The 25875-nt window shown below is 55.8% G+C and overlaps 11 protein-coding genes across 11 annotated transcripts; 7 read left to right on the top strand and 4 right to left on the bottom strand.

Moving 5' to 3' along the window:
- Positions 1-2186: 2186 nt before the first annotated feature.
- B0T26DRAFT_640626 (alpha-glucosidase) lies at positions 2187-5003 on the top strand (the record flags this gene model as incomplete). The annotated part of the gene is made up of 8 exons (XM_060437246.1): positions 2187-2350; positions 2437-2452; positions 2809-2906; positions 2982-3083; positions 3173-3424; positions 3610-3998; positions 4159-4507; positions 4631-5003. 8 exons carry the CDS (start codon positions 2187-2189, stop codon positions 5001-5003), a joined length of 1743 nt encoding a protein of 580 aa, XP_060298960.1.
- A 558-nt stretch (positions 5004-5561) lies between these two features.
- On the top strand, positions 5562-8054 carry B0T26DRAFT_705096 (S-adenosyl-L-methionine-dependent methyltransferase). The gene is made up of 4 exons (XM_060441737.1): positions 5562-5959; positions 6108-6594; positions 6675-7426; positions 7508-8054. Exons 1-4 carry the CDS (start codon positions 5846-5848, stop codon positions 7724-7726), a joined length of 1572 nt encoding a protein of 523 aa, XP_060298959.1. The 5' UTR covers positions 5562-5845; the 3' UTR covers positions 7727-8054.
- An 834-nt stretch (positions 8055-8888) lies between these two features.
- Positions 8889-9608, bottom strand: B0T26DRAFT_740081 (uncharacterized protein; the record flags this gene model as incomplete). The annotated part of the gene is made up of 2 exons (XM_060443806.1): positions 8889-9453; positions 9574-9608. 2 exons carry the CDS (start codon positions 9606-9608, stop codon positions 8889-8891), a joined length of 600 nt encoding a protein of 199 aa, XP_060298958.1.
- A 614-nt stretch (positions 9609-10222) lies between these two features.
- B0T26DRAFT_644005 (ribosomal protein L34Ae) lies at positions 10223-10962 on the bottom strand (the record flags this gene model as incomplete). Its single annotated transcript, XM_060437588.1, has 3 exons — positions 10223-10411; positions 10714-10837; positions 10925-10962. The coding sequence occupies 3 exons, from the start codon at positions 10960-10962 to the stop codon at positions 10223-10225; spliced, it is 351 nt and encodes a 116-aa protein (XP_060298957.1).
- Positions 10963-11565: 603 nt separating this feature from the next.
- Positions 11566-12433, bottom strand: B0T26DRAFT_245907 (uncharacterized protein). The gene is made up of 3 exons (XM_060433971.1): positions 12184-12433; positions 12055-12130; positions 11566-11992 (listed from the first exon to the last, which is right to left on the bottom strand). The coding sequence occupies exons 1-3, from the start codon at positions 12277-12279 to the stop codon at positions 11778-11780; spliced, it is 387 nt and encodes a 128-aa protein (XP_060298956.1). The 5' UTR covers positions 12280-12433; the 3' UTR covers positions 11566-11777.
- Positions 12434-13018: 585 nt separating this feature from the next.
- On the top strand, positions 13019-14800 carry B0T26DRAFT_245869 (uncharacterized protein). Its single transcript, XM_060433970.1, has one exon. The coding sequence runs from the start codon at positions 13110-13112 to the stop codon at positions 14529-14531; it is 1422 nt and encodes a 473-aa protein (XP_060298955.1). The 5' UTR covers positions 13019-13109; the 3' UTR covers positions 14532-14800.
- Positions 14801-15269: 469 nt separating this feature from the next.
- On the top strand, positions 15270-16555 carry B0T26DRAFT_705087 (ribosomal protein S19e). The gene is made up of 4 exons (XM_060441736.1): positions 15270-15497; positions 15679-15742; positions 15839-16144; positions 16204-16555. The coding sequence occupies exons 1-4, from the start codon at positions 15465-15467 to the stop codon at positions 16260-16262; spliced, it is 462 nt and encodes a 153-aa protein (XP_060298954.1). The 5' UTR covers positions 15270-15464; the 3' UTR covers positions 16263-16555.
- A 391-nt stretch (positions 16556-16946) lies between these two features.
- B0T26DRAFT_245833 (uncharacterized protein) lies at positions 16947-18172 on the top strand. The gene is made up of 2 exons (XM_060433969.1): positions 16947-17111; positions 17180-18172. Exon 2 carries the CDS (start codon positions 17207-17209, stop codon positions 17945-17947), a length of 741 nt encoding a protein of 246 aa, XP_060298952.1. The 5' UTR covers positions 16947-17111; positions 17180-17206; the 3' UTR covers positions 17948-18172.
- Positions 17924-18172, top strand: B0T26DRAFT_705083 (uncharacterized protein; the record flags this gene model as incomplete). Its single annotated transcript, XM_060441735.1, has 1 exon — positions 17924-18172. A coding segment is annotated over exon 1 (191 nt), but the record flags the coding sequence as incomplete, so codon positions are not given.
- A 2192-nt stretch (positions 18173-20364) lies between these two features.
- On the top strand, positions 20365-21226 carry B0T26DRAFT_642934 (uncharacterized protein; the record flags this gene model as incomplete). Its single annotated transcript, XM_060437490.1, has 2 exons — positions 20365-20655; positions 20729-21226. The coding sequence occupies 2 exons, from the start codon at positions 20365-20367 to the stop codon at positions 21224-21226; spliced, it is 789 nt and encodes a 262-aa protein (XP_060298951.1).
- A 2115-nt stretch (positions 21227-23341) lies between these two features.
- B0T26DRAFT_603361 (uncharacterized protein) lies at positions 23342-24127 on the bottom strand (the record flags this gene model as incomplete). The annotated part of the gene is made up of 3 exons (XM_060435783.1): positions 23342-23614; positions 23740-23907; positions 23981-24127. Coding segments are annotated over 3 exons (588 nt in total), but the record flags the coding sequence as incomplete, so codon positions are not given.
- Between the last annotated feature and the right edge of the window lie 1748 nt (positions 24128-25875).

Raw genomic sequence — 25875 nt, 5'->3', positions numbered from 1 at the left:
GATCAATGAGGAATGCGAGGGCAGGAACAGTCGATGCATTGGTGTGCTCGGTCCGATTTGGGGAACAGAGACCGAGATGTTGCGGGGGAGATAGGGCATATTTATGCTCATCAAGCTCAAGCCAGACCACCTGCGTAATGGACGGCATTGGGGTTCAGAACGCAGCGCTGGCTGGGAAGCTTGAGGGCAGTGCGAAGGGCAAAAACAAGGGAGGACTCATCAAGGGGCTCCGTGACCATCAAGGTTCGGGACTAGCAGCTAGGAACGCCATTGTGCTTTCCCAGCCAAGGGAAGGGCTCTTTCCACCCCGCCAGCAACGGGAAGAGGGACGAGGGACGAGAGACGAAGGGACTTGTCCTGGCCGTAGTGGATGAGCTCAGGAACGAGGTATTCCCCCGCCTCCGGCCTGGCCGTTGCTCCGGGTCGAGGATGTGCTTCGACTCCACAGGTTTGTCTTCCTCCCCGCAAACTGTCCACAGCCAGCTCCCCATCTCCAGGTCACGCTGACAGGTTTTAAGGGTCGATGGCTACTCTGTAGTCAGGCCACACCAAGAGCAAGTTTAAGAATCGTTTGAGTGCCTCCACATACCCAGATATCTCGCAAACTTAATGTTCAGGTTAGCTTTTTAGACGGTCACCTGGCCAGCAAGCCACCCCCTCGTCTTGGACCGTGTTGCTAACTCGTGCTTCTAGGGGGGGGTAGCCGAGAATCTCTTGTGTAAACAACCATGTTGGTCCTGTCCTGGGGTTTCGGTTTAGACACTGACCCGGCCTGTATGAAGCCCGCGAGGGTCTTGAACTCGACAGAGCCGAATTCACCACGAAGAGGGATGACACTACACAGACGAGCACGGCAAGGCATGGACAGAAAGGGCCCGGGTAGGCGAGCCGACGAGAGGGGTCGAAGAGAGTTAATTGCTCAAGCAGCATGGTGTCTTCGGCAGCGGGGAAACGCCACCTAGACTCAATCCCCTGGGCACCTCGGGCTACGTTGGCCTTCGCGCGGTCAGACGATTCGAGTATGCGCTTCCAGCGTGGCCAACAACCGCGGACATGACGACACTTGCTGCGGTCCCCTTCATCTTGATGGGACGGTCCCGCCGTGGCCACGCCGGCGCTCAAAGGAAATAGTGCGGAGAAAGTCGGCTCCGCACTTTTCAAGCAGCTCCTCCTCCCGCCCCCGGATCTACCCCAGGCTGTTGTCCATGCCAGTCTAGCCGGCTAGACCTGTGGTAGCATGCTGTCAGGCACTTGTCTCTTGTCTGATTCAAGCGAGGGCAACGTGTCTTGAGTTTATACCCCCCCTTCTGTCTTGGCTGACGTGATGGACGGACTGTGTGCCCCAGACAAGTTGAGACGCGACGCGACTTGACAGCTGTCACAAAACTCAATAGCGCCCTCTCCGCCCGCCGTTCTAGGTCGCGCAGTCGGTTGGACCGGGAATGTTGTTTTTCTCACTAGCTACGTTCGTATGCCGCCGCGTTCCCCTTCTCCTCGCAACGCAACGCAACGCCAGCCACTCGGACAGACCCTAAGCAGGGTTGCCGATCACTTCCAGGACACCCGATTGCAGGCTCCGAGGAGAGCGCCAGTCTGGTCAAGAAGCTGGGCACTATGCCTGTTGTGCGTGTCGTAAAACGTGTGCGCTCTCGGAGCTACCCTCGCACAGCATGCATCTGGTCCTATCTTTTGTCCTTCAGTCGGCCGGTTCCGGTCCGTAGTCTACCATGCGTCTCGCTCTCATTCGCCCCCTTGTTAGCCTGCCGGGCGACCCGCGTCACTTCCAGGTTGTTCCTGCATAGGCTGCCAGCATCCAACTTAGCTGACCTCTTGCCCTCCCACCAAAGTTGGGCCTCTTGGCTGAGATGAGATGTCTTACTTGGCGTTGGCGGCGAGATGGTCATCATTGGGTCTTGGCGGCGTAGGCTCCTATCTAATGGTCTACTACTAATACGCACCACATGGGCCTCCGCAACCGTTGCCCGAATGCTCTCTCTAGTCCCAAAGACAAATAAAACAAAACTTGCCGTCTACTAGCACCTCTTGTCTATTATTCTCTCTGTTCTGCTCTGCCCGCGCTACTGGCCAAATCCCCCCCCCCTCTCTCCTGTTCGTCCCACCCTGACTCGAACACGCAGAGCCAGAGCCAGACCCCAGACCCCAGACCGCCCGCTATGACTACTGACATGGCGTCGGCTAGGCCGTGGTGGAAAGACGCCGTCGTCTACCAGATCTACCCTGCCTCCTTCAAGGACTCCAACGGAGACGGCCTCGGAGACATCCCCGGCGTCCTCAGCAAGATGGACTACTTGAAGGGGTTGGGCATCGATATCATCTGGATCTCGCCCATGTGTGTAGAAACAACTCTCCCATTGTCATAGACAGGTGTGTGGGACGCTAGCTAACTCACGCCGTGTCGTTGTCGTTCGTTGCCAGGTTTGAGAGTCCTCAGGTAAGTAAGGCAGGCTATGCCGCCAAAACTTTCCGCACGACTGCGTCTGTGCTAGCGTCGCCAGTCCAGGCTGAGAAAGTCTCAAGTCTCTTTGGCTATTCTAGCTGGGCGAGAAATATTCACTCTAGGGGCCCCGTCGCATGCCTCTCCAGTCGGAGAGAGATGAAAGGACTGGCTGTCTCGAGTGCCGGTTAATGATCAGTAACGGCGGCCACTTGAACCTGGCTATCAGCGAGGCCCAAGACTTGTAGATTCACTCTGTTGCGATGCTTGGGTGTATTGCCTCTTTGCGGTGGTGATGCTGTAAAGAGAAACAATGCCGTTGGCTAACAGGTGCTGACTATTGACTGTGAAAGGTTGACATGGGCTACGACATCTCCAACTACGAGGAAGTCCACGCTCCGTATGGCACCGTAAAGGATATGGAGGACCTAATCGCGGCGTGCCATAGCAGGTAGGTACCGTGCCGCGCCTGCCTACCCCTTTCGCAAGCCGGATATGCTAGTCATTGACTAAAAGGCGGAAACAGGGGAATGAGGTTGATCCTAGATCTCGTCATCAACCACACCTCAGACCAACACGCTTGGTTCCAGGAGTCGAAATCATCGAGGGACAACCCGAAGCGTGACTGGTGGGTCTCGCTCTCTCTCTCGATGCGCGCTTCAACGATGACGAAAGCTAATCGATCCGGGGAGCACCATCGCTCACGAGGGGGAATAGGTACATCTGGAAGCCGCCCCGCTACGCCGAGGATGGCGCCCGGCTGCCACCAACCAACTGGCGAAGCTACTTCTCGGGCGGCACGTGGGAGTATGATGAGCACACCCAGGAGTACTACCTGCACCTGTTCGCCAAGGAGCAGCCCGACCTCAACTGGGAAAACGAAGAGACCCGCAAGGCCATCTACGACAGCGCCATGCGCTTCTGGCTCGACAAAGGGGTCGATGGTTTCCGTGTGGACTGCGTAAACATGTCAGTCATTCTTTTTTTTCTTCGTTTACTTTTACATCAACTGCCCATCAACATAACTGTTCTCTTCAGAACTTTCTGGCCATGCAACCGTGATATGCGCTTTCATCCCAAACCAACCCCCCACTCACTCATTACAACATAGAGGCGCTGACACCGAGGTTAACCTATGGCACAACAAAAAAAAGGTACTCGAAAGTGGTAGACTTTCAGGATGCGCCCGTCGTGGACAAAACCTTTTACGAGCAGCCGGCATCAGAGTTCTATGCTAACGGGCCGCGGATGCACGAGTTCCTCCGCGAGATGAACGAGCAGGTGCTGAGCCGCTATGACGCCGTCACCGTGGGCGAGCTGCCGCACACGCCAGACCCGCGCAAGGTTCTGCAGTACGTCGGCCTGGGCGACCGCCAGCTGAGCATGGTGTTCCAGTTCGACATCGTCGCCATCGGGCAGAACGTCGCGCAGAAGTATAACTTTGAACCGTGGACGCTTCCGGTTCTCAAGGAGATTGTGGCCAAGTGGCAGCAGTTCATCGAGGGCACAGACGGCTGGACGACAGCCTTTTGCGAGAACCATGGTATGGATGGCGGCACTAGCCCCCCCCCCCCTTTTTTTTTTTTTTTTTTGGCTTACCCTTCCTCCTTCTCTCCTCTATCCAGTAGTCATGACGGCCCAGTAGAACGGTTGGCTTGGTTGCCACACTAAAGATATAACTGACCAATATCCAAAACTCACAGACCAAGGCCGTTCCGTGTCTCGCTATGCGTCGGACGCGCCCGAGCACCGTGTCGCCTCGGCCAAGATGCTGGCCATGATGATGTGCGCGCTGACGGGGACCCTGTTCGTTTTCCAGGGGCAAGAGATTGGCATGATCAACTTACCCAAAAGCTGGCCCATCGACGAGCTCAAGGACATTGAGGCCCTGGGCTACTACAAGTCGATGGCGGCGGCGACGAACAACGACAAGGAGACGATGGCCACTGTGATGCGCAATCTCCAGATTCTAGGCCGCGACAACGCCCGGCTCCCAATGCAGTGGGACTCGACCGCGCACGCCGGCTTCACCGACAGCAAGGACGGGCCGTGGTAAGTCGCCCCGAGCCTTTTCTTCCGTATCGGTCCTTGTCTTCTTTTCCCTAGCCTTTTGTGTCCTTGGAATCCTAGCAGAGTTGAAACCAAGCTCCACTAACATGCACTTCTTCGCAACAGGATGCGCGTCCATGACCTGTACCCAGACATCAACGTGACCAAGCAGCTGCAGGACCCCGGCTCGACGTACAGCTTCTGGAAGGCCATGATCCAGCTCCGCAAGGAGCACAAGGACATGCTCGTGTTTGGCGCCTTTGAGATATTTGAGCCCGACGGCGAAAAGACGTTCGTCTTCGCTAAGACACACCGCAACAACAAGGCCGTCGTCGCCCTCAACTTCACTAGCGATGACCAGCGCGTCACGCTGCCACCTTTTGATGGCCTCGCGCTCCGCGTCGGCACCTATCCTGATGCTGCCGACGTCGAGAAGGCGGCGGCGCCCGGGAATATGCGGACATTGCGACCCTGGGAGGGGCGTCTGTACATGGCTTGAGGACCAGGTGAGTGAGCACACCCGCCTGCTTACATGTTTTAGGCGTTTGGTTTATGTCAAGTTGCGGTGTTGGTACGGTGTCGGGCGAAGGTCGAGAGCGTTTGCTACTTTTTTATTTAATTTGCTTCGAACTCTTTGCTCGGGCCTGATGTGATTCCATCGTCTAAAATTCATCGGGCGGAGGGCTGGGGATGTGGCGGGATAAGGTGTTTGCACTTGTAGACGAGCCGGCGTGACACTAATGGATTTTCTATCGCATAATCTGCTTTCATACCCCAGATGGATGCCTGACGCTTTTCGTATTGAATGTCTTGGTGAGTTGGATAGATAAGTACCTCGGCGGAAAGCTCCAGATTTAAAGGTAACAAAGGAGCTCGAAAGACGCTTCCTTCCGTCTTTGGATTGGGCAAGTTTCGGACAGGTGATTTATGGAAATGAAATACGAAATAGGAAAGAGTGGCGGTCCGTGGAGGGGCTATTCTACGATGTAGTTCGAACCTTCCATCACCGCCTTGTGTGCTGTACCCGGTATAGATTGCCTAACTTGAGAAATTCCGACCACGTCGTGCAAAGGGTGTGGTCGTCCCCACGGACCCTTGAGGAAGGTGCTGCAAGTCATCCCTTGCGGCAGCTCCCGCTTGCAAACTATGCACCCCGCCACCACCTTAGCTCCCCTGACAAGACCACCTAGTACACTGCAGCTCCTCGAGGTACGAATACCGGACACAGTCTCACAATCAATGTCTCGACCTTCTCCCTCCCAATTTCGGCTGTAGACCTGTCCAGTTTACCAACTGGCCTGGAGCAGCCCGACCCGACCCGACCCGACCTGTCCCGTCACCATGTCGAATCCGCAAAGCGTCGCTGGCAGCGAGTCCGAGTTCGAGTTTGTCGAGACTCCCAAGGCCTTAATAACCCCCGAGAAGGTCGAGGACTGCGGAGTCCGCACAACTTCCGTGAGCCCCCTCCCTAGTGGCATCACTATCCTATCCCCTATAGCTAGGCTGCTAGCTCATCTTCAGGTTGCCCTGGGCCCTGGAACGGGCAAAGACGTGGCGCACTTGGGGCGGTTGGACCTCGACTAACTCAGGGCCACATGGATAGTATCCCGCCATAAAAAACGCCCCATTACCTGCTGATGCGGCCGGCACCGAAAGCTTCTCCAACATCCTGCTCTTCTCCCTCATCGCCGGCGTCCCCATCTGCCTGTCGTGGAAGGCCGGCGGCGGCTGGAAGACGGCCTTGTTCATAGCTCTCTTCACGTCGGTCCCGCTGTTGTGCACCTTCTGGCTTGTTGCTGGCGCCATTTCGCCCCGCAAGAACGAGAAGGCCAAGTATCCCGGCCGTCCTGTAGAGCACTACCTGATCTTCAAGAAGCCCGCGGACCAGGCAAAATACCATGGCAAGAACAAGATCCCCATGTGGATCTTTTTCGAGATGTACTTTGACGGCGACGTCGAGTTCAACGGCGACTGCCTCGACGTGCTCGAGTACCGCCATGACTGGGCCAGCTTCCGCTTCACCTTTGGCCTCATCAAGTTCTTCCTCGCCGGCATGATTCCCGAGACGATAATGCATACTCGGTCCCAAGGTAGTTGGGCTCGAGCCTTGTGGCAATAGAACATGGGCCTCGAGCGTAAAAGCGCTGACCTTTTTGCCCCTCCACCCTAGACGAGGAACAGGTGCGCGACCACTACGATCGCGGTGATGATTTCTACGGCTGGTTCCTCGGCCCGCGCATGATCTACACGTCGGGCATCATCTCGGATATCAACAAGGAGGAGGCGCTGGAGCAGCTCCAGGACAACAAGCTCGCCATTGTCTGCGAGAAGATCGACCTCCAGAAGGGCGAGAGGCTCCTCGATATTGGTTGTGGATGGGGCACGCTGGCCCGCTTCGCCAGCGTCCAGTACGGAGCCAAGGCCACCGGCATCACGCTTGGTCGCAACCAGACGGCCTGGGGTAACAGCGCCTTGCGCAGAGCTGGCGTGCCCGAGGAACAGAGCAAGATCCTGTGCATGGACTACCGTGATATCCCGGTTCCCGCCGGCGGCTACCACAAGATCATATGCCTCGAGATGGCTGAGCACGTGGGCATCCGCCACTTCGCCGGCTTCCTGAGGCAGGTCTACGACATGCTGGACGACGACGGCGTCTTCTTCCTCCAGATTGCCGGCCTCCGCAAGGCTTGGCAGTATGAGGATCTCGTCTGGGGCCTCTTCATGAATAAGTACGTCTTCCCCGGGGCCGACGCCTCCACACCGCTGGGCTTCTTCGTCGACAAGGCCGAGGGCGCCGGCTTTGAAGTCAGGGCTATCGACACAATTGGCGTCCACTACTCGGCTACTCTCTGGCGATGGTACCGTAACTGGCTGGCCAACCGGGACAAGGTTGAGGCCAAGTACGGAAAACGGTGGTTCCGCGTAGGTCTCGCTCGCTCTTTTTATTACCGTCAGTCAACGGAACGCTAACCGTCTCTTCTCGTTGTACATGCGTCTGTACAGATCTGGGAGTTTTTCCTCGGCTGGTCGACCATCGCGTCGCGCCAGGGCTCTGCCACGTGCTACCAGATTGTCATGGCCAAGAACATCAACTCTAAACACAGAGTCGAGGGCATTCCCTCCCAGTTCGCCCTCAGCGGCGCCCTCGGTTTGACCAGGGCCGACATGAACTCTTGGGCCGAGGCCGAAGCAGTAGAGTTTCCCATCGTCGCCACGCACTGAGCGGTCCCTGTCGTTGCGGAAGAGACCTTAAGAGTTTCTTTATCTCAGGATGGCTGCTTTCCATTCCTGGGGCATTGGTTTCGTAACAGGTCCGAGGAGGGTGAAACGGGGTCAGTGGAGATTCCTTGTTAGGCATGGTGATAGACAAAAATTAAGAGGAATAAAAAGCAAGAGACCTGAAAGGGAACCGCAGGGTAAAAGCTGTAAAATAGTCCTAAATGCCTCGGGAAGGCTAGACGGAAAGGTGTATTATACTGTACTGTAGTTGGTGTAAGGGCCTCTAGACTGGCCCTCGTGAAACCTGGAATCAAAATATTAATTTCATCCATCATCCGTGAAAGTTGGCTGCTAAGAGAGAATGAGCTTGGGCTAGATAAAGACGTAAAAATGGGGGGTTCGGTGTAGTTACGGTGAGGTCTCGACGGCCTGTGAAGGTGTCTGAAATAGGTAACTATCTGTTTGGTTCTTGGGAAGCACGGAGATGATTGAGACGCGTGACCCCAACAAAAGCCTCTGACAAATTTGAGTCTAACGAACCTATATTTATTGTTTTGTTTCATTTCATATTTTTATGAACGAGAGGGAGCCATGGCATGGATTTGACTAAGAGGAAAATTTCTTTCTGGTCTCTTGACTCTGTCGAGGAGCAACCTCAACAATGTTAAACCACAATAGAAACATCATTTCTATGCCAGCCACTAGACACACACACACACTGAAACTGCCATCTTCAATTCTCTTAACGCAAAAGACACAAACAACGGAGAGCTGTGTGTCTACTTAGATAAGATCTGAACTAAGTCTCTTCTACATCAGTATAGTATAGATAGGTCCCGTAACCAGCAGCAGCATCCTGTGCCCAAGATCTCTTCGTAGCCGTCTGAATGAATTATATCGTACACCCCGATGGGTAGGTAAGTAGGGTAGGTAAGGTAGGTAGTATAGTATTGTATTTTACAAAGCGAGACCACCCATCTATGCGCTCGCAGAACCTTCACTCCCTATAACTTGGGTGATGAGATGTACAAGCCGCCCGGGAGGTATACATAAGACAGCGAGTCTTCTCTCGAGAGTTCCTCTTGGTACCCCACTACCTATCTTACACAGGCACCTTGGGCAGTGCGTGGGGAATTAGAGCAAGCAAAGAAAGACGGCAGTAGCATCAGACAGCGCCGATGCCCTCGCGCCAGCCGATAGGGACCAGGGCTGCAGCTACATCGCGCACGCCGCGCTCGGTAGCGAGCATATTGAACTGCGACGCGGCGTTGCGTGTATCGAGGACCTCGACGCGCATGCCGAGGCTAGCAATAAGGCGGCGGGTGTCTGGGCTGAGGGGCCGTATGTCTGGGCCGAGGCCCAGAACGAGCAGGTCGGGGCGGGGCCAGACGAGGGCGAGCACGCCGAGGGCGTCGGGGTGTAGGTCCCACTGGCCTTTGTCGTTGAGTAGGCGGTGGCCGGGGCGCCAGGGGCGCCACTCGAAGGCGTCACCGGCGACGAGCAGGGCGCCGGCGCCGCCGAGGATGGTGATGCCCGAGTTGAGCACGAAGCCGTCCGACATGCACACGTCGACTGAGGTGGCGGGCGCCGGCGTCTGCCCCAGCATGTCCATGCGGTCAAAGTCGGTCGTCGGCGCCGAGTCCGGCACCGTCTCCTTGTTGTGTCCCACCGTGCGCCGCCGCGCCGTCGTGTGTATTCTGGCGGTAGCGGCGGCGGCAGGGCCTACATGGCTGCTGAAGAGTGGTCGTGGGGATGATGGCGATGGCCATGGCGATAGTGACAGTACTGCTGTTGACGGTCTGGAAATGCCCCTGTTGCTCCCACTTGCAATACGCCCGAATGTGCGATACGCTGTTGCCGCTAGGGCACGAATTGATGCTGCCATCGTGCCGATTATAAACGAGCTGTGCGACAAGATTTTGATGGTTTATAGTCTGCATTGCACGCGATGTTTAAGGATAATGGCTGGCGAGGGCCCAATCCATGGTACGGTAAATTTTGAGCTCAAACTCGACGTCATTTCATGGACAACTAAGTTTAGCTGCAATGAGCCACAAATGAGAATGCATCTACAGCACAACGACACGACCAACTGTCTTGTACACAATCGGCTATTAACACGTTTGCGGTCTTGCTATTCCAAGTGTCGCAAATACAGAATGGACACAAGGTTATTTCTTGCTCAACGGCTTGGGCCTGGAACTGTTGTGCTCGGGCTCGGGGCCTCGTACTTGGTCGGCCATCACTGAGCGGGCCGCTTGATAGGTTCACGCATATCCCCAGTGAATTGTTTCATGCCCAGAATCCGTATTTCATGAAAGCACGGCCTGAAGTCCATTCCATTGCGAACTTCATTCCGGTGAAAAAGCAGCCCTAATAACAGAGGCAGCAGAACCCCAGCTGTGTGTACGGCATGCAGCCCTTTTCCCTAGTGAACACCGAAGCAATGAGACCGTCAACCTTCCACCCGTCGCCACCAGAACCAAAAGAACTGAAAATTTATTTCTTCTTGTCGGCCTGGCTCTGCTCCTTCAGCACCTTCTTGACAATCTTCTGCTCCTCAATGAGGAAGGCCCGCACGACGCGGTCCTTGACGCAGTTACCGCATCTTGAGCCACCGTACGCACGCTGAACCGTCTTCTTGGGCTTGGAGAGCTGAGCGTACTCGCGGGGCCGGAGGGCGGGGATCTGCAGAGAGACATGTGGTCAGCGACGGGCCTTGTGTAATTCGTTGCTGTGATTCCATCAATGCATCCTCGTCCCGTCGTCCATCAGGTCGTATGCGGCGTGGGCTTAGCCGACCAATTCGTAGAGACGTGAATTTCCAACGTGGACTATTCGCACACCGGTGCTCCTGTCGTTGGTCATGTCGTTTGCGATGTCAAGTTTCGTATTGCTGTCGCCGGTCGGTCGCTTCCAGTACGTTGGCGTGGAGAAATTTGCCTCCCCCCAAACTCCCCGCAACCCGAGAAACCTGCAAAAACACTTACACCAGGCAGCTTGATACCGCAGTCACCGCACTTGGGAGCGGTTCCGCGCTTCTTGATGTGCAGAACCCGCGTGTTACCACCGGGGGTCTTGATGATCCGCGTCCGGTTCGACGTGGTGTTGTATCTGGTCAAAGGTCAGTCAATCGGAATTTCCTAGCAATTGGAAATTTGCCCGCCCTGCCGACGGGGGCATATTCGGGACGCAACTCACGGGTTCCGGCGACGGTAGGTGACTCGTGTGGGCGCCATTGCTGCGGTGTGGTCGATGTCGTGGTGAGATCTTCAAATCGATCGCTGGGTGCGAAGTGGATGAATTTTGGATTCGGGGTTGGGAAATTTCTGTGTGGGCGCGGAACAGGGGGCCCCACTCTGGCTCAACCGAAGGGCTGGCCGTGGCACCGCCACCATCCGCAGGAGTTGAGCATACGCTTACATAAAAAGCTACATGGCTTGACGTCTGGGGCCTGACCAGCGCTTGTCTCCACCTTGTCTTCAGGATTGGCCTTGGCCTTCTCAGTACTCCCAAAGAGTGCAGTGCGTGAGAACGACTCTACTGCATTTATCATTTGGGCTCATAGTTACTCTTCAGGTGGTCTATCGCGTGGTGTTGTATTTTGTTTTAGCCTTGATACCTAACTAGGTATACATTGCCTGCAGACCTGTGAGAATGTTTTTCGAGAAAGTTCGCCAGTTGCTCGTCTCCTGCGAGAAAAGCAGCAGAGTCTCAAAGAAACCAAAGCACGCCAACAACTGCTCCACCTTGCATATCGCCATCTCCCAGTAAATCAGGTAACGCCCAAGAACGATCTCCAATGACAAGGTCTAACTCCGGTCTGGCGACTACCGTAAGTCGTCCGTGGATAGGTCTATTGGCCACGCTAGATAAACCCCAAAGACCGCTTCTCTCCCAAATGAATATCGTGCCAAAAAAAACCAAATTATGCGTGTAAACTCCAAACGCCTATCCGGTCTCGCTGAGCTACCCAGTAAATGCTCCGAAGAAGGTAAGCCATAGTGTTTGTTTTCGTCTCAGTCAAGTTCTCATAATCGCCATTTCTCATCTTTTAGGCGTCCTTAGTTTTCTGCCGCTTTGTTGTTGTCCACTGGGGGTCGTCCCGTGGTCTCCACGGTTTTAAGCCCTTCGGGTTTGCTTGTCGGCTCTTGTTGGCCTTTTGTATGAGTTTCTTGGTCTCGTCGCTGCTGATGGCAGTTTTAAAGCTGGCAATCTCCTTATCGGTGGCGTCGACGGATTCTAGAAACGCGTCGTACGAGGCTTGGGCTGAGGAACGAGTTAATATACAACTCTCTCCTCGATCGCAAATGTATGGAGGGGAGATGTACGCGACGGCTGTTTGGAGGCCAGTGGTTCGAGCATGCGCGGAAGCACCGATCGCAGACGTCGGAGCTGGAAGGCAAGCTGTCAGACAAGACTCAGGGTGAGCGGCGACTAAACCATGGGGCTTGACTTGCCTGCAGATGCAGCTCTTTCAAATGCTCCAGAGCATCCTCCAGATGTTGCTCTTCCTGGAGGCTGTCTTTAGCCGCCTGTGTTTGGTTGATTGCCATTTCGAGGATGATCTAGTAGCCGGGCAGAGACGCTTTAACGGCGACTCGAGAACTTGAAATCCTCAGGCGGTATCAATCCAGCTCCAGGATACGCCAAGGTGTTGACGCGATTCATACTACCTCCTTCAATAACCCGGAAGGATAAGGTAGGGAGGCCGTTTGAGGGGCAGACTAGGTTGTCCGACTACCAAGTACATATAAAGTACCCCTGCAGATGGAAGACAACTCAGGTGGGGTCGGCTTGAACAAAGGCTGGGGTTTGGGGTTAATCGGCAAGCCGACACCTCGGTGAGCCACCGGTGCAGGACCTCAAGGTGCCAATGGTCTCGGGTCAGGTACGTAGTACGTACTTACTCCGTAATATTTCGAAGAAAGGGAGGAGCGGTTTGGAGCGTTTGGAGCAGTCATGTGGCTGATTACAGAGGAGCTAGCCGGTCTGGCCTGGCGTGCAGTCGCGCTTGTTGGGACTTTGGCTTGGGGGGGGGAGCTTGCTTGCTCACGACTGGGGCACCCGCTGAAACGCTTGGGCCAGCCAGCCAGCTCTTCAACGCGAAGCGCAAATAACAGAGCAAGCAAGCATTCTTCGTCAACTCGCAGGCAAATGTCATCCCGCAAAAGACTTTGCCGACGGATCGGCTGCCTTGACTGAACGAAACGCGATTCGAAAAAAGGCACGACAATCGGCTGGGCGTCCGCGCGACACTCGGACATTCTAGCGTCTGCAGCCTGGGCCACCTCGACTTCTTTTGCCTCCTGCAGCACAGTATATTTTCACTGGCTGGCTGCTGTTGCAAACAGACGTGCCAATCATTGAGAACCATTGAAGAAGCATGGAGACTCACGCAAATTCGCAGCCACGCCCGCGCAAGCGCCAGCGCACTCGCGTCGGAGTCTCGGATAACGGAAATACAGCGAATCCAGGCGGTGCTATCGCCCAAAACTGGCCGGGACCCGCGCTCGCCCACTCCCACTCTCAGACCGTGCGCGTCCATGGTGACACAGTACAAGGCCAACCTCCAGGCTTTCCATCGCAGCAGCTCGACCGATCGCACCAGGTTGCCGAGCCGGACGCGTTGATGAACGGCTACACCACCCAGCAGCACACGCAGTACCCGGATCCGCCGACGTCGCTGGCCGCCACCTCGCAGCCCGACCCATCTGGCCTCAACAACCTCAATACCCTCGCCGGCGACAACAGTGGCGTCGCGAACCCGCACCAACACGCGCACCAGCAGCAACAACACGCGCACCAGCAACAGCAGCAGCAACAGCATCTCCAGCACCCGCACCCACACCCGCACCACCCCCAGCAGGGCGCTTCCGCCGGCGCCGGCACCACCAAGGCCGACCGCGTCATATTCCAGCAGTACGGCAACAGCCCTTCCGGCAACGCCACCTCTCCCACCACCGTGGCGAGCTCTACCTCCAACCCCGCCTACAACCTCCCGGTGTGGCAGGTGACCGGCCCGACGCCGTCCTCGACGGCGATGCCGCCGCAGTCGCCTGCGCCCGGGCTGGCGCCCCCTCCCGAGGGCATATTCCGCTCCTTTGAGGACCTACTCGCGTCGGTCCAGCGCGTTGCCAAGGACCAGGGCTACGGCATTGTCAAGCTGCGCGCAAGCAACTACCGCGATGGCAAGCCAACGCGCTACGACCTCGTGTGCGATCGTGGCGGCGTCAAGTACAGCAGCACTGCCAAGAAGCGCAACCCGAGCACGCGTAAGGTCGACTGCCCCTGGCGTGCTAAGGCTGTCTGCGAGGTAAACCTCGGCAATCAGTGGCGCTTCGCTGTGCAAGAGGGCCGGCATAATCACGAGCCGCGCATCCCGGCCGCCGTACCCGGGCAGGAGAACACACCCGTCGCCCAAAGCATCCGCAGCTTCACAAACAAGATCGACCGCATATCTCACGACATGACGCAAGGGTTCACCCGCATGGAGGCCATGCTCAACCAGAGGTTCGACACTATCGAAAAACGCATCGAGGTGCTGGAAGGCGGGCGGCCTTCGATGCTGAGCGGAAATGGCGTGTCGGCCATGGGCGCTCAAAGCATGCCCGCCGCCAATATGGGCGGCGGCAACCTCGGCAGCGGCCCTCTGACAAACGGAGGAATGGGAGCCGGCACCATCGTCGACAACCGCTTAAGCAACATCGAAGCTAGGGTCAACGCAATGGAGCAGCGCGGGCACGGCATGGAAGGCTTGCCTATGATGGACGACGGTTCAGACCGGCTAATGATGGTGAGCTCCTAGTGCGAGCCTCACGATTACCAAAGCCAAAAGTCTGCATCGCCATGCTCGGACGCCACAGCATAGGAGCCTGCGTCTTCGCCGTCGCTTCCTTACCATCCTGGCTCACTTTATTCCCCTACGCTCTGCATTGGCAAGTGTCAGAGTGGCAACACTACCCACCCGCGCACCCCCTCCCCTAAGCGATGCCAACCAATCACCCTTGCTCGCGAGGCAAGAAACAAACGCACATGTTCTCATTGATTCCCTTTTTGTAATGTATAGGTAATTTTGGCGTTAGCAATTTCCGGAGTGTGTAAATATCTCCGTACGGCCTGTTACGGAAGGGATAGGATATGGCGTTTTGGGAACGGCCGACTTTGCTGGTAATATGTCGACCTTGGGCTGACGATTTGGCCTGGTCCACATACTCGGGCTGGGGCCCCTACACGGTCTGCGAGGGATTTTAAATTTTCGAAGCAAAAAAACACCAAAAACAAAGAACGAGCGGCATGTCGATAGGTCGAAGCCGCTCAGTGTGTTTGTTTGTTTGTCTACCGTATTAGTAGTATGTATGATGACCACGTTGTGGTTTTACAGCGACTTTTTTATAGCGGGTGAATATAAATCTTTGCCCTCTTCTCTTGTTCGCGTATGCGCCTTGCATCGTTTTGAATATTCATTATCATAAAGTTACGCTGTCCCGTACCGAGAAATGTAGTCTGACTATTCCATGCGGTGAAGTCGTCTGCAAGGGTTAGGGTTTGCCTATTTACTGCAATTGCCAGGCACCCCCCGCAATCTCCAGGGCCCAGACCTATTTTAGCCCTTGCGCCAAGACTTTCCTCCCACGCAAAAATATTCCGGCTCTCCCGTCAATAGTCAATCCGAGGCTTCTTCAACACTACGAACAACCAACCCTCAAAACCTCCAGCAATCCCCGAGAAATCCGCCAAAATGCCTGGAGGTGTCAGCGTTCGTGATGTCGATGTAGGTTACTGCAACTTTTCGTCATGATCATCTTAGCAGCCCAGATCCGAAAGCTGTTTCGCCGTCGACCGACGACGATGCATCGCGACCAGCAATCCGGAACAAGATGATGGGAGCAGGCGCGAGGGGGTCGAAAGACCTCTGATGACGGAATGGTGCTAATTGCGGTGTTGATTTAAAGGCCCGGAAGTTCGTGGCTACCTATGCCGCTTTCTTGAAGCGCCAGGGCAAGCTCCCCGTCCCCGGTAAGTACACTTTCATTTTAGTTTCTACACCTACCAACGACCTCCCTCGTGTGAGCGCTTCGCACCGTGACAACGCGGCTGACTTTGATTCTATAGGTTGGGTTGACACGGTCAAGACCGGCCCCGCCAAGGAGATGCCTCCCCAGGACATTGACTGGTTCTACGTCCGCGCCGCGTCGGTTGCCCGCCATGTCTACCTGAGGAAGACCGTCGGTGTTGGCCGCCTCCGCAAGGTTCACGGCTCCGCCAAGAACCGCGGCTCGCGCCCTTCCAACCACGTCGATGCCAGCGGCAGCGTTGATCGCAAGATCATGCAGGCTCTCGAGAAGATTCAGGTCCTCGAGAAGGATGAGGAGAAGGGCGGACGCCGCATCACCCAGCAGGGACAGCGTGATCTTGACCGTAAGTTTTCCACAGCCCGGTTTTGTTGACTGAGTGTAGTGCTGACATTGGGTGAATAGGGATTGCGCAGACTGTCGCTGAGGCCGACGAGGAGGAGGAGGAGGACGACGACGAGTAAACAGGTCTTTACGAAAACCTTTTAGATTCTCCAGGGCATGCTGCCACGCTGGGGGGCTCCTCAGCAGTGTCGGAAGCAATGGCGTCGTGACCCTGGCAATGGTCCTGGATTCCCGGTAGCATCAGGTTTAGGCGTCATAAAATGGGATTGCTGGCTTCATCATGCCTGAATGTGCCTCATCCTCTGAGCTCTGCAGTTGCGTTTCAGGAATTTATCGTGTGTCTGTGTCCGAGTACCTACCAAGAGCTTGACATGATGAGTTGTAATGACACGAGTGCTTGCTTTGCGTGGACTGTCATTCCTCTCTATTCTATTCTTCACACCATCTCGGTGTCCTGGCTTGCCGCCCTCTTCACATTTTCTTTGTTGCTCTACTTCACACATTCTCTCTTGCCCTCTCCTCACGCTGTCCTTCGAACTCTGACCTCATACCATCCCCCAAAAACCTCTACTCCTCCATCCTTCCTACTTCCTACTTCTTGCCTTATTAGCCTGCCTCGCCCTCCTTCACACTCTCTACCTTCCTCGCCCTCACCTGGGCCGTTTCCCCTCCACACCCTCACCTTTGTTACGCGTCTTCGACGCGCCTTCCGTGACGTGCCCTGTCCCCTCTACGCGCCCTACTCGGTCATTTTCTTCTTTCTTCACCTGTCAATTTCAACCCCCCGCGGGTGACCTCCCCTTTTTCCCCCGCCCTGAGGTCTACTCACGGCATCTTTCCCCGTCTATATTTCTGCCCCTCCAAGAAGGCATGGTACCTCCACAAGCGTAATCTCATCTCTCCTACCCTGACATTTGTTCACGAGAGAGCTTCCTGGCCTATATTTCTGCCATCCCGAGAAACACAGGGTGCGTACCTTCCCTTTCCTATATAACATAGCCTCCTTTCGAAAGTAGTCAACTGACCATCCTCTTAGCCAAGCTCGGCTAAACACTCGACAAAGATGTCTTTCAAGCAAGCAAAGAAGGCCTTTGGCCTCGCTAAGATACACATCGCCGTACTCGAGAGAAACTTTGCAGAGGTTGCTCGACTCTTGAACCGAAGCAAAGACAACGTCAACAAGCAGGATCGCATGGGCGCCACCCCGCTCCACTATGCTGTCACGCTCGGCTACCTAGACATCGTGAGCCTGCTGCTGAGCAAGAGGGCTTCGTTTCTTGTCGAGGATCTCAAAAAACAAACGGCGTTGTTTTACGCAAGATCTAGTGCAGCCCGCACAAGATTGCTACGCATTTATGAGCGGCTCGGAGTTCCGCTGAAGCCTACCAGGTCGATGAGACAAGACATAGCTCACCTGTTACGAGAACCAGAAGCCCTCCGGGCCATGCTGGCGCGGAAGGACCACCCGTTGTCTTCGTCGGTCGTACTCAGAAACAAGACACACATCTCAATTATCGGGAAGGGGAGAGTTAATGTAAACGTGGGCTATGATATCGTGGATTCGACCTTCGGGTTTTTATCCGGATATGGAGATTCTTTGCCCACCCCTGGAATGATGGTAATTTCGGGTTGGAGAGATCTGACGCGGGTATCTCTCGACATCATTCCGAACGGAATATTTACAGAATTGGTGCGAACTGCAGCGAAGATTCTCGATTTCAAATTGTGGAAACAGTCTTGGGACAGCCCTGGCCAAAAAGTCGTCCATCGCGATGATGTCGGGAGATATTTAGCCTCGCAGTAAGTGCCCCTTCCACGCTTCTTAATGGCTGTCTTCCGACTAACACTCGAACTTGACAGTGTCGAGAAAAAGCTCTCGACGGCTTGGATTATAAAGCTATTGAATGAGAAGTTCAATACGGTCGACCTGGAGCGTATGTCCGAGTTGAAAACATTGGACCTGCCAGGCAATAAATCGAAGGTCAAGATCTTTTTAGATCACAACCCGTGTTCTAGGTGAGCACTATTCCCACTTTCCCACTTTACCATACATATATCGTATAACCCTTTTTCTATGGGTCTCTTTTCTAATCTAGAGTTACAGCTGTTTCGCATACCTTGCTGTTCTACGACGAGCGACAGGCATCACCTTCTCGGTAGAGCCCCTTCAATCTGTCGTACTTAGTAAACGAGGAAAGAAATCTGGTGCGTGTTCGAACTGTAGCTGCGATAGCTGCAAGCCTGCAAAAATTCCTCCGTCTTCGAATCCGAGCCTTCCAAGACAGGTGAGCGAGGAGGTAGAGAACCCAAAGCAGGTCGATTACGACGAGCTCGACGAGGTTGCGGCACGGGTTCTCCTTTTGAGCCCGGAGAGAGTGGCAACACAGTAGAGACAAGCCCAGTTGTCCGTGTTCAGAGGAAAAAGCTTCAGACCTTTAAGCGCAGCAAATGGGACTGCAGTCCCCCGAAGTTGATAAGTTTTTGGGCGGAGCCTTTCCTCTCTGCCTATTCCCAGGCCTAAAATATCTACCTAGCTACGAGTAGGTGACCATGGCTAACTCCTAGCGTGTAGTGAAGACGTTATCACAACTGCGCTAAGCCGATCCCGAGGGTAGTCGAGAAACAAGCTCTTCCCAGTCGTCGTACAAGACTCCTCCAGTCCAAGATCAGAGCAGGGACCAGGACCGGGACACAACGCCGTCATCAGTGCATCGTCCAACGCATCGTTCAGCTAGAGCTTCCGATGAAACAGAATCCACCCCCAATAGCGAGACGTTGCGGGAGGCCATCATGACAATTGAAGGCCGGTCCGGGGTCTTCGGAACCCCTGCGGCCGAAATGGAACTGCCACCAATTGATCGATCCACGGGAAGCCATTTCGAGATTGTTGGCGATAACTCCAACAATGTCCCGATTCCGACTACAGAGGCCAGCGAGCCTACCAGACCCAGAGGCAAGCTAGACTTGAAGAAGAGATTTGAGTACACGGGCCACAGGACGTTCCAACACTTGCAGCAGCGTTTACGTTCGCGTTCGCATTCGCGTCTCGGCTTACTTCCCAAGAAAAAGGCACATAATAAGACGGGGAAACCAAGCAGAGCAAAGTTGCGTGCAAAGAATAAAGAGGCCCAGATACAGAACAAGAGCATCTTTGGGAAGGCGTTTCAGTTCCACCAACGAATACAGAAACGGCAGCAACGCCAACAGCAACTGCAAACCCAGTCACGTTCGCAACAGGACCAGGCCGCCCTGCCAATCTAGGACAATGGCAGCAGCAGCACTAGTGCTAGAATCCACCCGGCGTACATCGCGCAATGCCTTTCTAACAACGGCAATGTTGCGAAACTGCATCCAGAGTATGTCGCCCGATCTAGACCTCGCCTTGATGCGTGCCTGGATTAGGGTTTCTTTGTCTCATTTGCTTCTTGAGATTGGAGAGGGGCAAGCAACCATTTCACCCCTCGGATGCGATGAATGCTTTGTCGTCCTCTGTCCCTTTCCTCTTGTCTTCTTTTCGCCCCTTTCGTCCCTTAACGATTTCCTATTTCGGAGCAGGCCCGTGTACGTATTGCATTTTTCTGTTTGGGGTCTTTGGGAAGGCGGGTTAGCTTACATACTATAGTATTACGGCGGCGGTGGACTTTACGGAGCGTAGCAGGGTTTCATGTGCCCGGAGCCAATTTGATGCCGGACCGCAGCAGGCAATACGAAATAGTTGTTGCCCTGCTTTACTTCCATGTCCGTGGCGAGTGAACTGCTAGGCAGCGAGCACCCCTGGCTGGGGTGCGGAGAGTTTATTAGTCTTTAGGTAGTACCAGCCCAAGTGGCGCCCATCGCGCGCGGGTATCAACCCTCGCTGTCACCCACCCACCCACCCACCCACCACGGCCCCCCCCCAGGCGCAATCCTTCGGCGACCACATACATATAATAGAGCTGCTGTCGCTGATCGTCTTGGCCCGGGAGCTTTTTATTTCCAAGAGTGACAAAACTGGGCATTTGTAGTAGTTTAGAAGTAGACTGCCGGATTGTCATGAAATCTTTGGGATTAGGACGCCTTTATTACCATCTGCGCTCCCCGCAAGCGTTTCTTGTCCCATTCAGCACCTGCGCCTGCTCGTCCGTCTCCAAATCGCCCCAACGGCTATTAGCGCAGCAACGACTCGACTTGCCGCAATACGGATACCACCAACGTAACAGCGTCCACAAGCATATACACACAATGTCGGCAGACGCAAACTCTTGTCCGGTACCGCCCGGCGAATCGCTAGACACATCGCCAACTCCTATAACGACAGCGGCAGAAGAAGGGGGCCAACATGCTGCGGGCCAAGACACCAAGCCGGCCGAAGCCGATGCCGAAGCCGATGCCGAAGCCGATGCCGAAGCCGGCAAATCCACTAGTTCTACAATAAACCCCGAACCCGAGCCCGTACCCGAGCCGGCGCTTCCGCCCCTTTCTCCGGCCGAGTTCCGGGAATACAATCGCCTAGCCGTCAAGATGGAATATTTTGTACCCTCCACCCTCCACCCCCCACCCCCCACTCCCCACCGCGAACCGCCTCTGGCTGACCGGGCTAATCTAGCACGACCACTTCCGCCAAACATACAACATGATCTACGAGGCGGCGAGGACGGGCCGCCGGCCAATGGGCATGTCGCTCAAGAAGTTCCTCGACGAGGGCATCAGCCTGGTCGGCTACCTCGAAGCGCACCACGGCATCGAGGAGTCGTACCTGTACCCCATCCTGGCCCGCAAGATGCCCCAGTTCCGCACCGCCGCCGAGGCCGCCGCCATGTCGTCGCCGTCGTCTTCAGCCGGCGGGGGCAAGAAGCAAAAGCAGGCCGACTGCGAGCTGCTGCGCCAGCACCGCGCCATCCATGCCGGCATGGACGTCTTCGAGTCCTACCTGCGCGCCTGCCGTAACCGCGAGCGCGAGCTCGAGATGTCGGTCCTCAAGGACAAGATGGACGCCTGGGGCGACGTGCTGTTCCGCCACCTCGACGACGAGGTGCGCGAGATCAGCGCCGACGTCATGCGCAAGTACTGGACTGTTGCCGAGATGCGCTCGTTTCCCATATGACGAGCATCACTTGCGGCTGTCAGGCGGATGGGGCCAAGTTTGTGGTGGGCGGAAGATGGATTTGCATCTGCCTATCTACCTGCCCTTTTCATCCTTTTTTTTTCATATGTCGAATGTGTTAATAGCCAGTATTAGTACATTTGCAATGCCGTTCGTGGTCCTTTTTTCCCGTTCCAGCATGCAAGTCTCCATGATATGACGCAAGCCTGCGAAAGGGGAAAAATAATGCCGCCCAATGACCGATTGCAAATGCACCCCCAACTCAAGATTTGAGATCCCCGTGCCATGAAGATAAGGCGTGGACGATCGATCAAGTTAAAACGAAAAACGCCCTCCCCCCCCCCCCCCCCCCCCAAAAAAAAAGAAAAAAGGCCAGCCAGTAAATTGTTCTCATACCCGCGATTGTTGCAGATAGGGCACAACCTAGATGCCGTGCGCCCTGCTGAGAGAGAACAGCCGAAACGCCATGCGCCCTACCGAGAAGACAAGACCGCCGGTGCAGAGAAGGAACAATCGAAATATCGTACGCCCTACCGATAAGGACAATACTGCCGGTGCTGGTGCAGAGAGAGAGAACAGCCGAAATGTCGTGCGCTCCGCCGAGAAAGACAAGACCGCTGGTAGAGAGAAAGAACAACCGAAACGTCGTGCGCCCTGTCGATAAAGACAAAGACTGCTGGTTCTGGTGCAGAGAGAAAGCAGCCGAAACTTCGTGACCCGTGCCGAGAAAGACAAGGCCGCCGCGCCGGTGCAGAGAGAGAAAACAAGCAGCAACCCCGAACGCCGTGAAACCTTTAATCAAACACCCGCACAACGCAGCTGCCGAAGAGAGCAACAGCAAACCCAAGCCGTGCGCCCAGAAATCACACCGCTGCCGAGCCGGATCCGCCCGCCGCGGTATCGTCGTCCCCATCCTCATCCTTATCCGTTTTCAAGCCGCGGGTCGGAACAAGAATCTCCTGGGTGATGAAATCGGCTGTGCCCGTCTCGACGGCCTCCTCGGTCAAGGCCATACCGCGGACGACGCTGACGCTGGCGAGGCCAGGTTCGGAAGGTCCAACAACGATGCCAGAAGAACCAGCAAGTGAAGACGGTCCGGCAAGTGACGACGGTCCAGCGGAACCAGAAGGACGAGCAAATGAAGACGGTCCAGCAAGAAAAACCGGCCCAGCAGCAACGACAACATCATCTTGCGAATCATCGTAATCCGTCTGCGCCCTCGCCTTGCCCTTGCCTTTTCCCGCCTTCTCAGCTTGGTCCATCTTGAGCGCCATGATATTGCCGTAGACGGCACGGTAGACGGCCTCGGCGTCGTCGTCATCGTCGGTATCTGTGTCGGGCAGCGCCGTGTCGCGCGCCGCGGCGGCCTGCAACTCAGCCTTGATACGCGCGAACAGGCCCACGTCGCACAGCTTCCTCGGCCACGTAGCCCCAGCTCGCGTCGTGCGCGGCTTGGTACCCCGGCTGCGCCGACTCGAATACGCGCGCGCGGGCCTGCTGGTTCGTCTTGAGCGAGTTTGGGCTGGAGGTTTGTGGGCGGTGGAAGTTAGCGTTTTGTGGTCTTTTGGTTCTCGAGCTGTGGTTGATGGGGAAGTAGGTAGGTAGGTAGGTGGGCATGGGTATTAGGAGAAGGGAGGAGAGAACTAATCTTCGGCCATTATAGGCTGCCATGCTGCGTCCAATCATCGAGCTCTTCTCAGGTTTAGTAGACTAGTCCTTGCCCTCGAAGTCGGGGGTCGGCGTGGGAGGCGGGGTCTACGGGGGACGGACAATGGGGACCTCATCTGGGTAGACGGACTCTATCGAGTCGTCGCCGGACTTTGCAAACACCGGTCCATCGCCGGCAAGTGTCTCGCGGATGTACCGCAACAAGGGGTCCTCGACGGGAGCTTGGTTCACGGGGTCAGCTGCGGCCCAGGGATGTCACTCGTCAAGGTACATACCCGAGGACGACGACGAACAGGCGTACGAGTAGACGACCGGTTCTCTCAGCTGCTCCTCCTCGGGCTGTTGTGCCGCAGTTTGGAGATGACGTGGTTAGCATGTGTGTCATCAGAAAAAAGGGGGAGGGGGTTTAGGGCCTCTACATACCTCGGGGAGGACCGTTGGGCCGAGGCCCAGGTTTGCCACGACTCTGGCATCCATGACTGGCCGCTCTCCCAGCTGGGAGAAGGCAAAGCCCGTGGCCAAGCCCGGCGAGATGTCGCCCTCTACAATGGCGTCGATGCCGGTCTTGCTCTTGTCGATGCCCTGGCGAAAGCAGCCCAGGCACGCCTTGAACTGGCACTCGTACCGGCTATCCGGCACCCACGGCTTAGCGTCGTCGGGGAACTTGCGGCGGGCCGCCCCCGAGACGTTGCTCCGGTCTTTGGTAATCGCCGCGTGCACCTGCGAGGAGAATGTCAGAGGGCTCATCTCAGCTTGGGGCGGGTGCTAAAGGAGAGGAAAGAAAAGGGGAGTGAAAAGGGGAGACAGTGAGAGAGAGAGAGAGAAAGAGAGAAGGAAATACATACGCTCTCGCGCTGTTGCATCACCGTGATCAGCTGCTCCGGGGTGTACGTGTGCAGCTGCTCGGCGGTCATCTCGCGCAGCACGCTGTACCGGTCGCTGCGGGCGTCGGCGCCGTGCTTGCCGAGCGACATCTGGTCCTCGAAGGTCTCGCCGACCTCGTCGAAAGAGACCTATCATTTCCAACAGTGTTAGCGACCGATATACGGAATATGCCGTTAGATTCAGACTGAAACCAAGACTTACCGGGAATCCCTTCTCCTTTGCGTTCATGATGATGGCGTCTCGGTCCATCACGCACCGGAGGAGGTAGCCCATGTCGCAGGGCCGGCCGCACCTCGGACACTCGACCGCGTCCGTATACAGGCGCGTCATGCCCGAGTGTGAGCATGCCGCCCTGTGCGGACCGCCCGCGCGGGGGGTTCTTCTGCCTCGCAGAGAGGCGGGGGCAACAATCGCGGGCTCCTCTGAGCCCGAGGCATCCTCGGCGATGGGCGGGAGACGGTCCTCTCCCGAGCCCGAAGGCTCGCCCTCGTTTCTCTCCATCTCGCCGCCTTTTCTGGGCGGGCGAGGCGGCGGCGGTGGTGTGCAGGTGTGACAACCTGCCTTGGGTGGTGAATGTATAGTCGGGTCTTGACGAGGTTGATGAGATGTGTGAAGTTCGTTACTGCAGCAGCCGGAGAAGAGAGGGAAGAAGGTGCACGAGCGGGGGAGGAAGGAGGATGAGATCTCGGCTGATGAAAAAAAGTAGAAGGGAAGGGTGCTCGGGGCGGGAGGGAAATATTTGCAGGTACTGCAAGCAAACGCGAGCAGGCGAGCAGCTCACGCGGGCTCAAGAGCTAGTGACCTGAATCTGAGAAAAAATTGAAGGTGAGAGGAAAGCGAGGGCAGGCTAAGAGCCATCTCAGGGCGGTGCCATCGCAACTCTCTCACTCTGGGGAGTCATTCTTTAGCTAAATGGCACTCAGAGGTCAGGCATATTTGGGATGGATGGATCTATGGATAACACGAGAAGAGCTAACTCTGACACCGAACCTTCTAACCTTAACAAACTAGGGCTGCCATGATTGCTTAAGCACAAGCTCTCGGCCTCTCGTCTGAGGACCAAAGGTAGTTAACTACCTTGATAATTTGCATATCCCCCTGTCTCCCCCTATCAATGGAGCCAAAAGAGCAAGCTCTGGGAAACGCTCCACAGCTCGGCTACAGCAACCTATCACAATCACAATACTATTCTCAGTTGAATCGGCTGGGTTGCTGTTGCTGTATTGACTTACGTTGTCTACCTATATGTTGTACTGGCGCTGTATTGGCGTGTAAATAATGGTAATTGCCTCTGCGCGAATTCCCTAATACTGGATTTATTCGCGATAATTAGTAAAGGGTGTACGTAGTTTTGTAACTTCAATGTCAGGGAGAAACCTAATCTTAATTTATGGAGCTTCCGCGCCGAGGCAAGTGTGAAGTTTGAAGCTATTTACAACTTCGCGATGCGGCTCAGGAGTGCCGTTGCTCTGAGTTGAGTTATGTGGGTCATCTTGTAAACCGCGACAACGTCCACTCAGCTCACAGCTTTGACAAGACCGCACTGAGCGAGCTGATGTTCGCTAGCGCGCCTTGGTTGCAGAGTGGGCCAGCCAATGGCATCGACCAGTCAACAGCGACCCAGTGGAGAGCTGCACCCTGGGACGGGACGACAGGGGTTCAGTGAGCAAAAGCCCGCCGATGAGCTGTCGTTTCCCAGCAGCCAGAGAGCCCTGAGGGGGAAAACAAACCTCGGCCACCTGAGAATGCGGCCAATCAGCGCCGCGCCTCGTTGGTGGTTGCCCGCAGGTCAGGTCCCACACACGCCTCGCAGCGACAGCCCCCCAGTTTCCAGGCGCGACACAGTGGGTGGAGAGGTGAGGGAAGCTCCTACCTGCCGCCGCCGTTCTCTCTCCCGTCCTACCCCCATCGAAAAACCAACCACCCCGTTCAGCTCCCATCACGACCAGACCGTGTCCGCAGCCCAAATACCTCGCCGTCGACTCCTCGTAGCGGCCGATCCGCATCGCGACATCCCGCAGCCTGTGAATTCCCGGTGAGTTAGTCCTTGCTCACCTTTTCTATCCCATTGACCCGACCGTTTCGTCCCATCGGGC

Source organism: Lasiosphaeria miniovina, assembly GCF_030549165.1.
Source record: "Lasiosphaeria miniovina strain SMH2392-1A chromosome Unknown B0T26scaffold_3, whole genome shotgun sequence".
Classification (NCBI taxonomy): Eukaryota; Fungi; Ascomycota; class Sordariomycetes; order Sordariales; family Lasiosphaeriaceae; genus Lasiosphaeria; species Lasiosphaeria miniovina.
The sequence above is the reverse complement of the archived record's forward strand: the minus strand, read 5'-3'. Positions and strand labels throughout refer to the sequence as shown.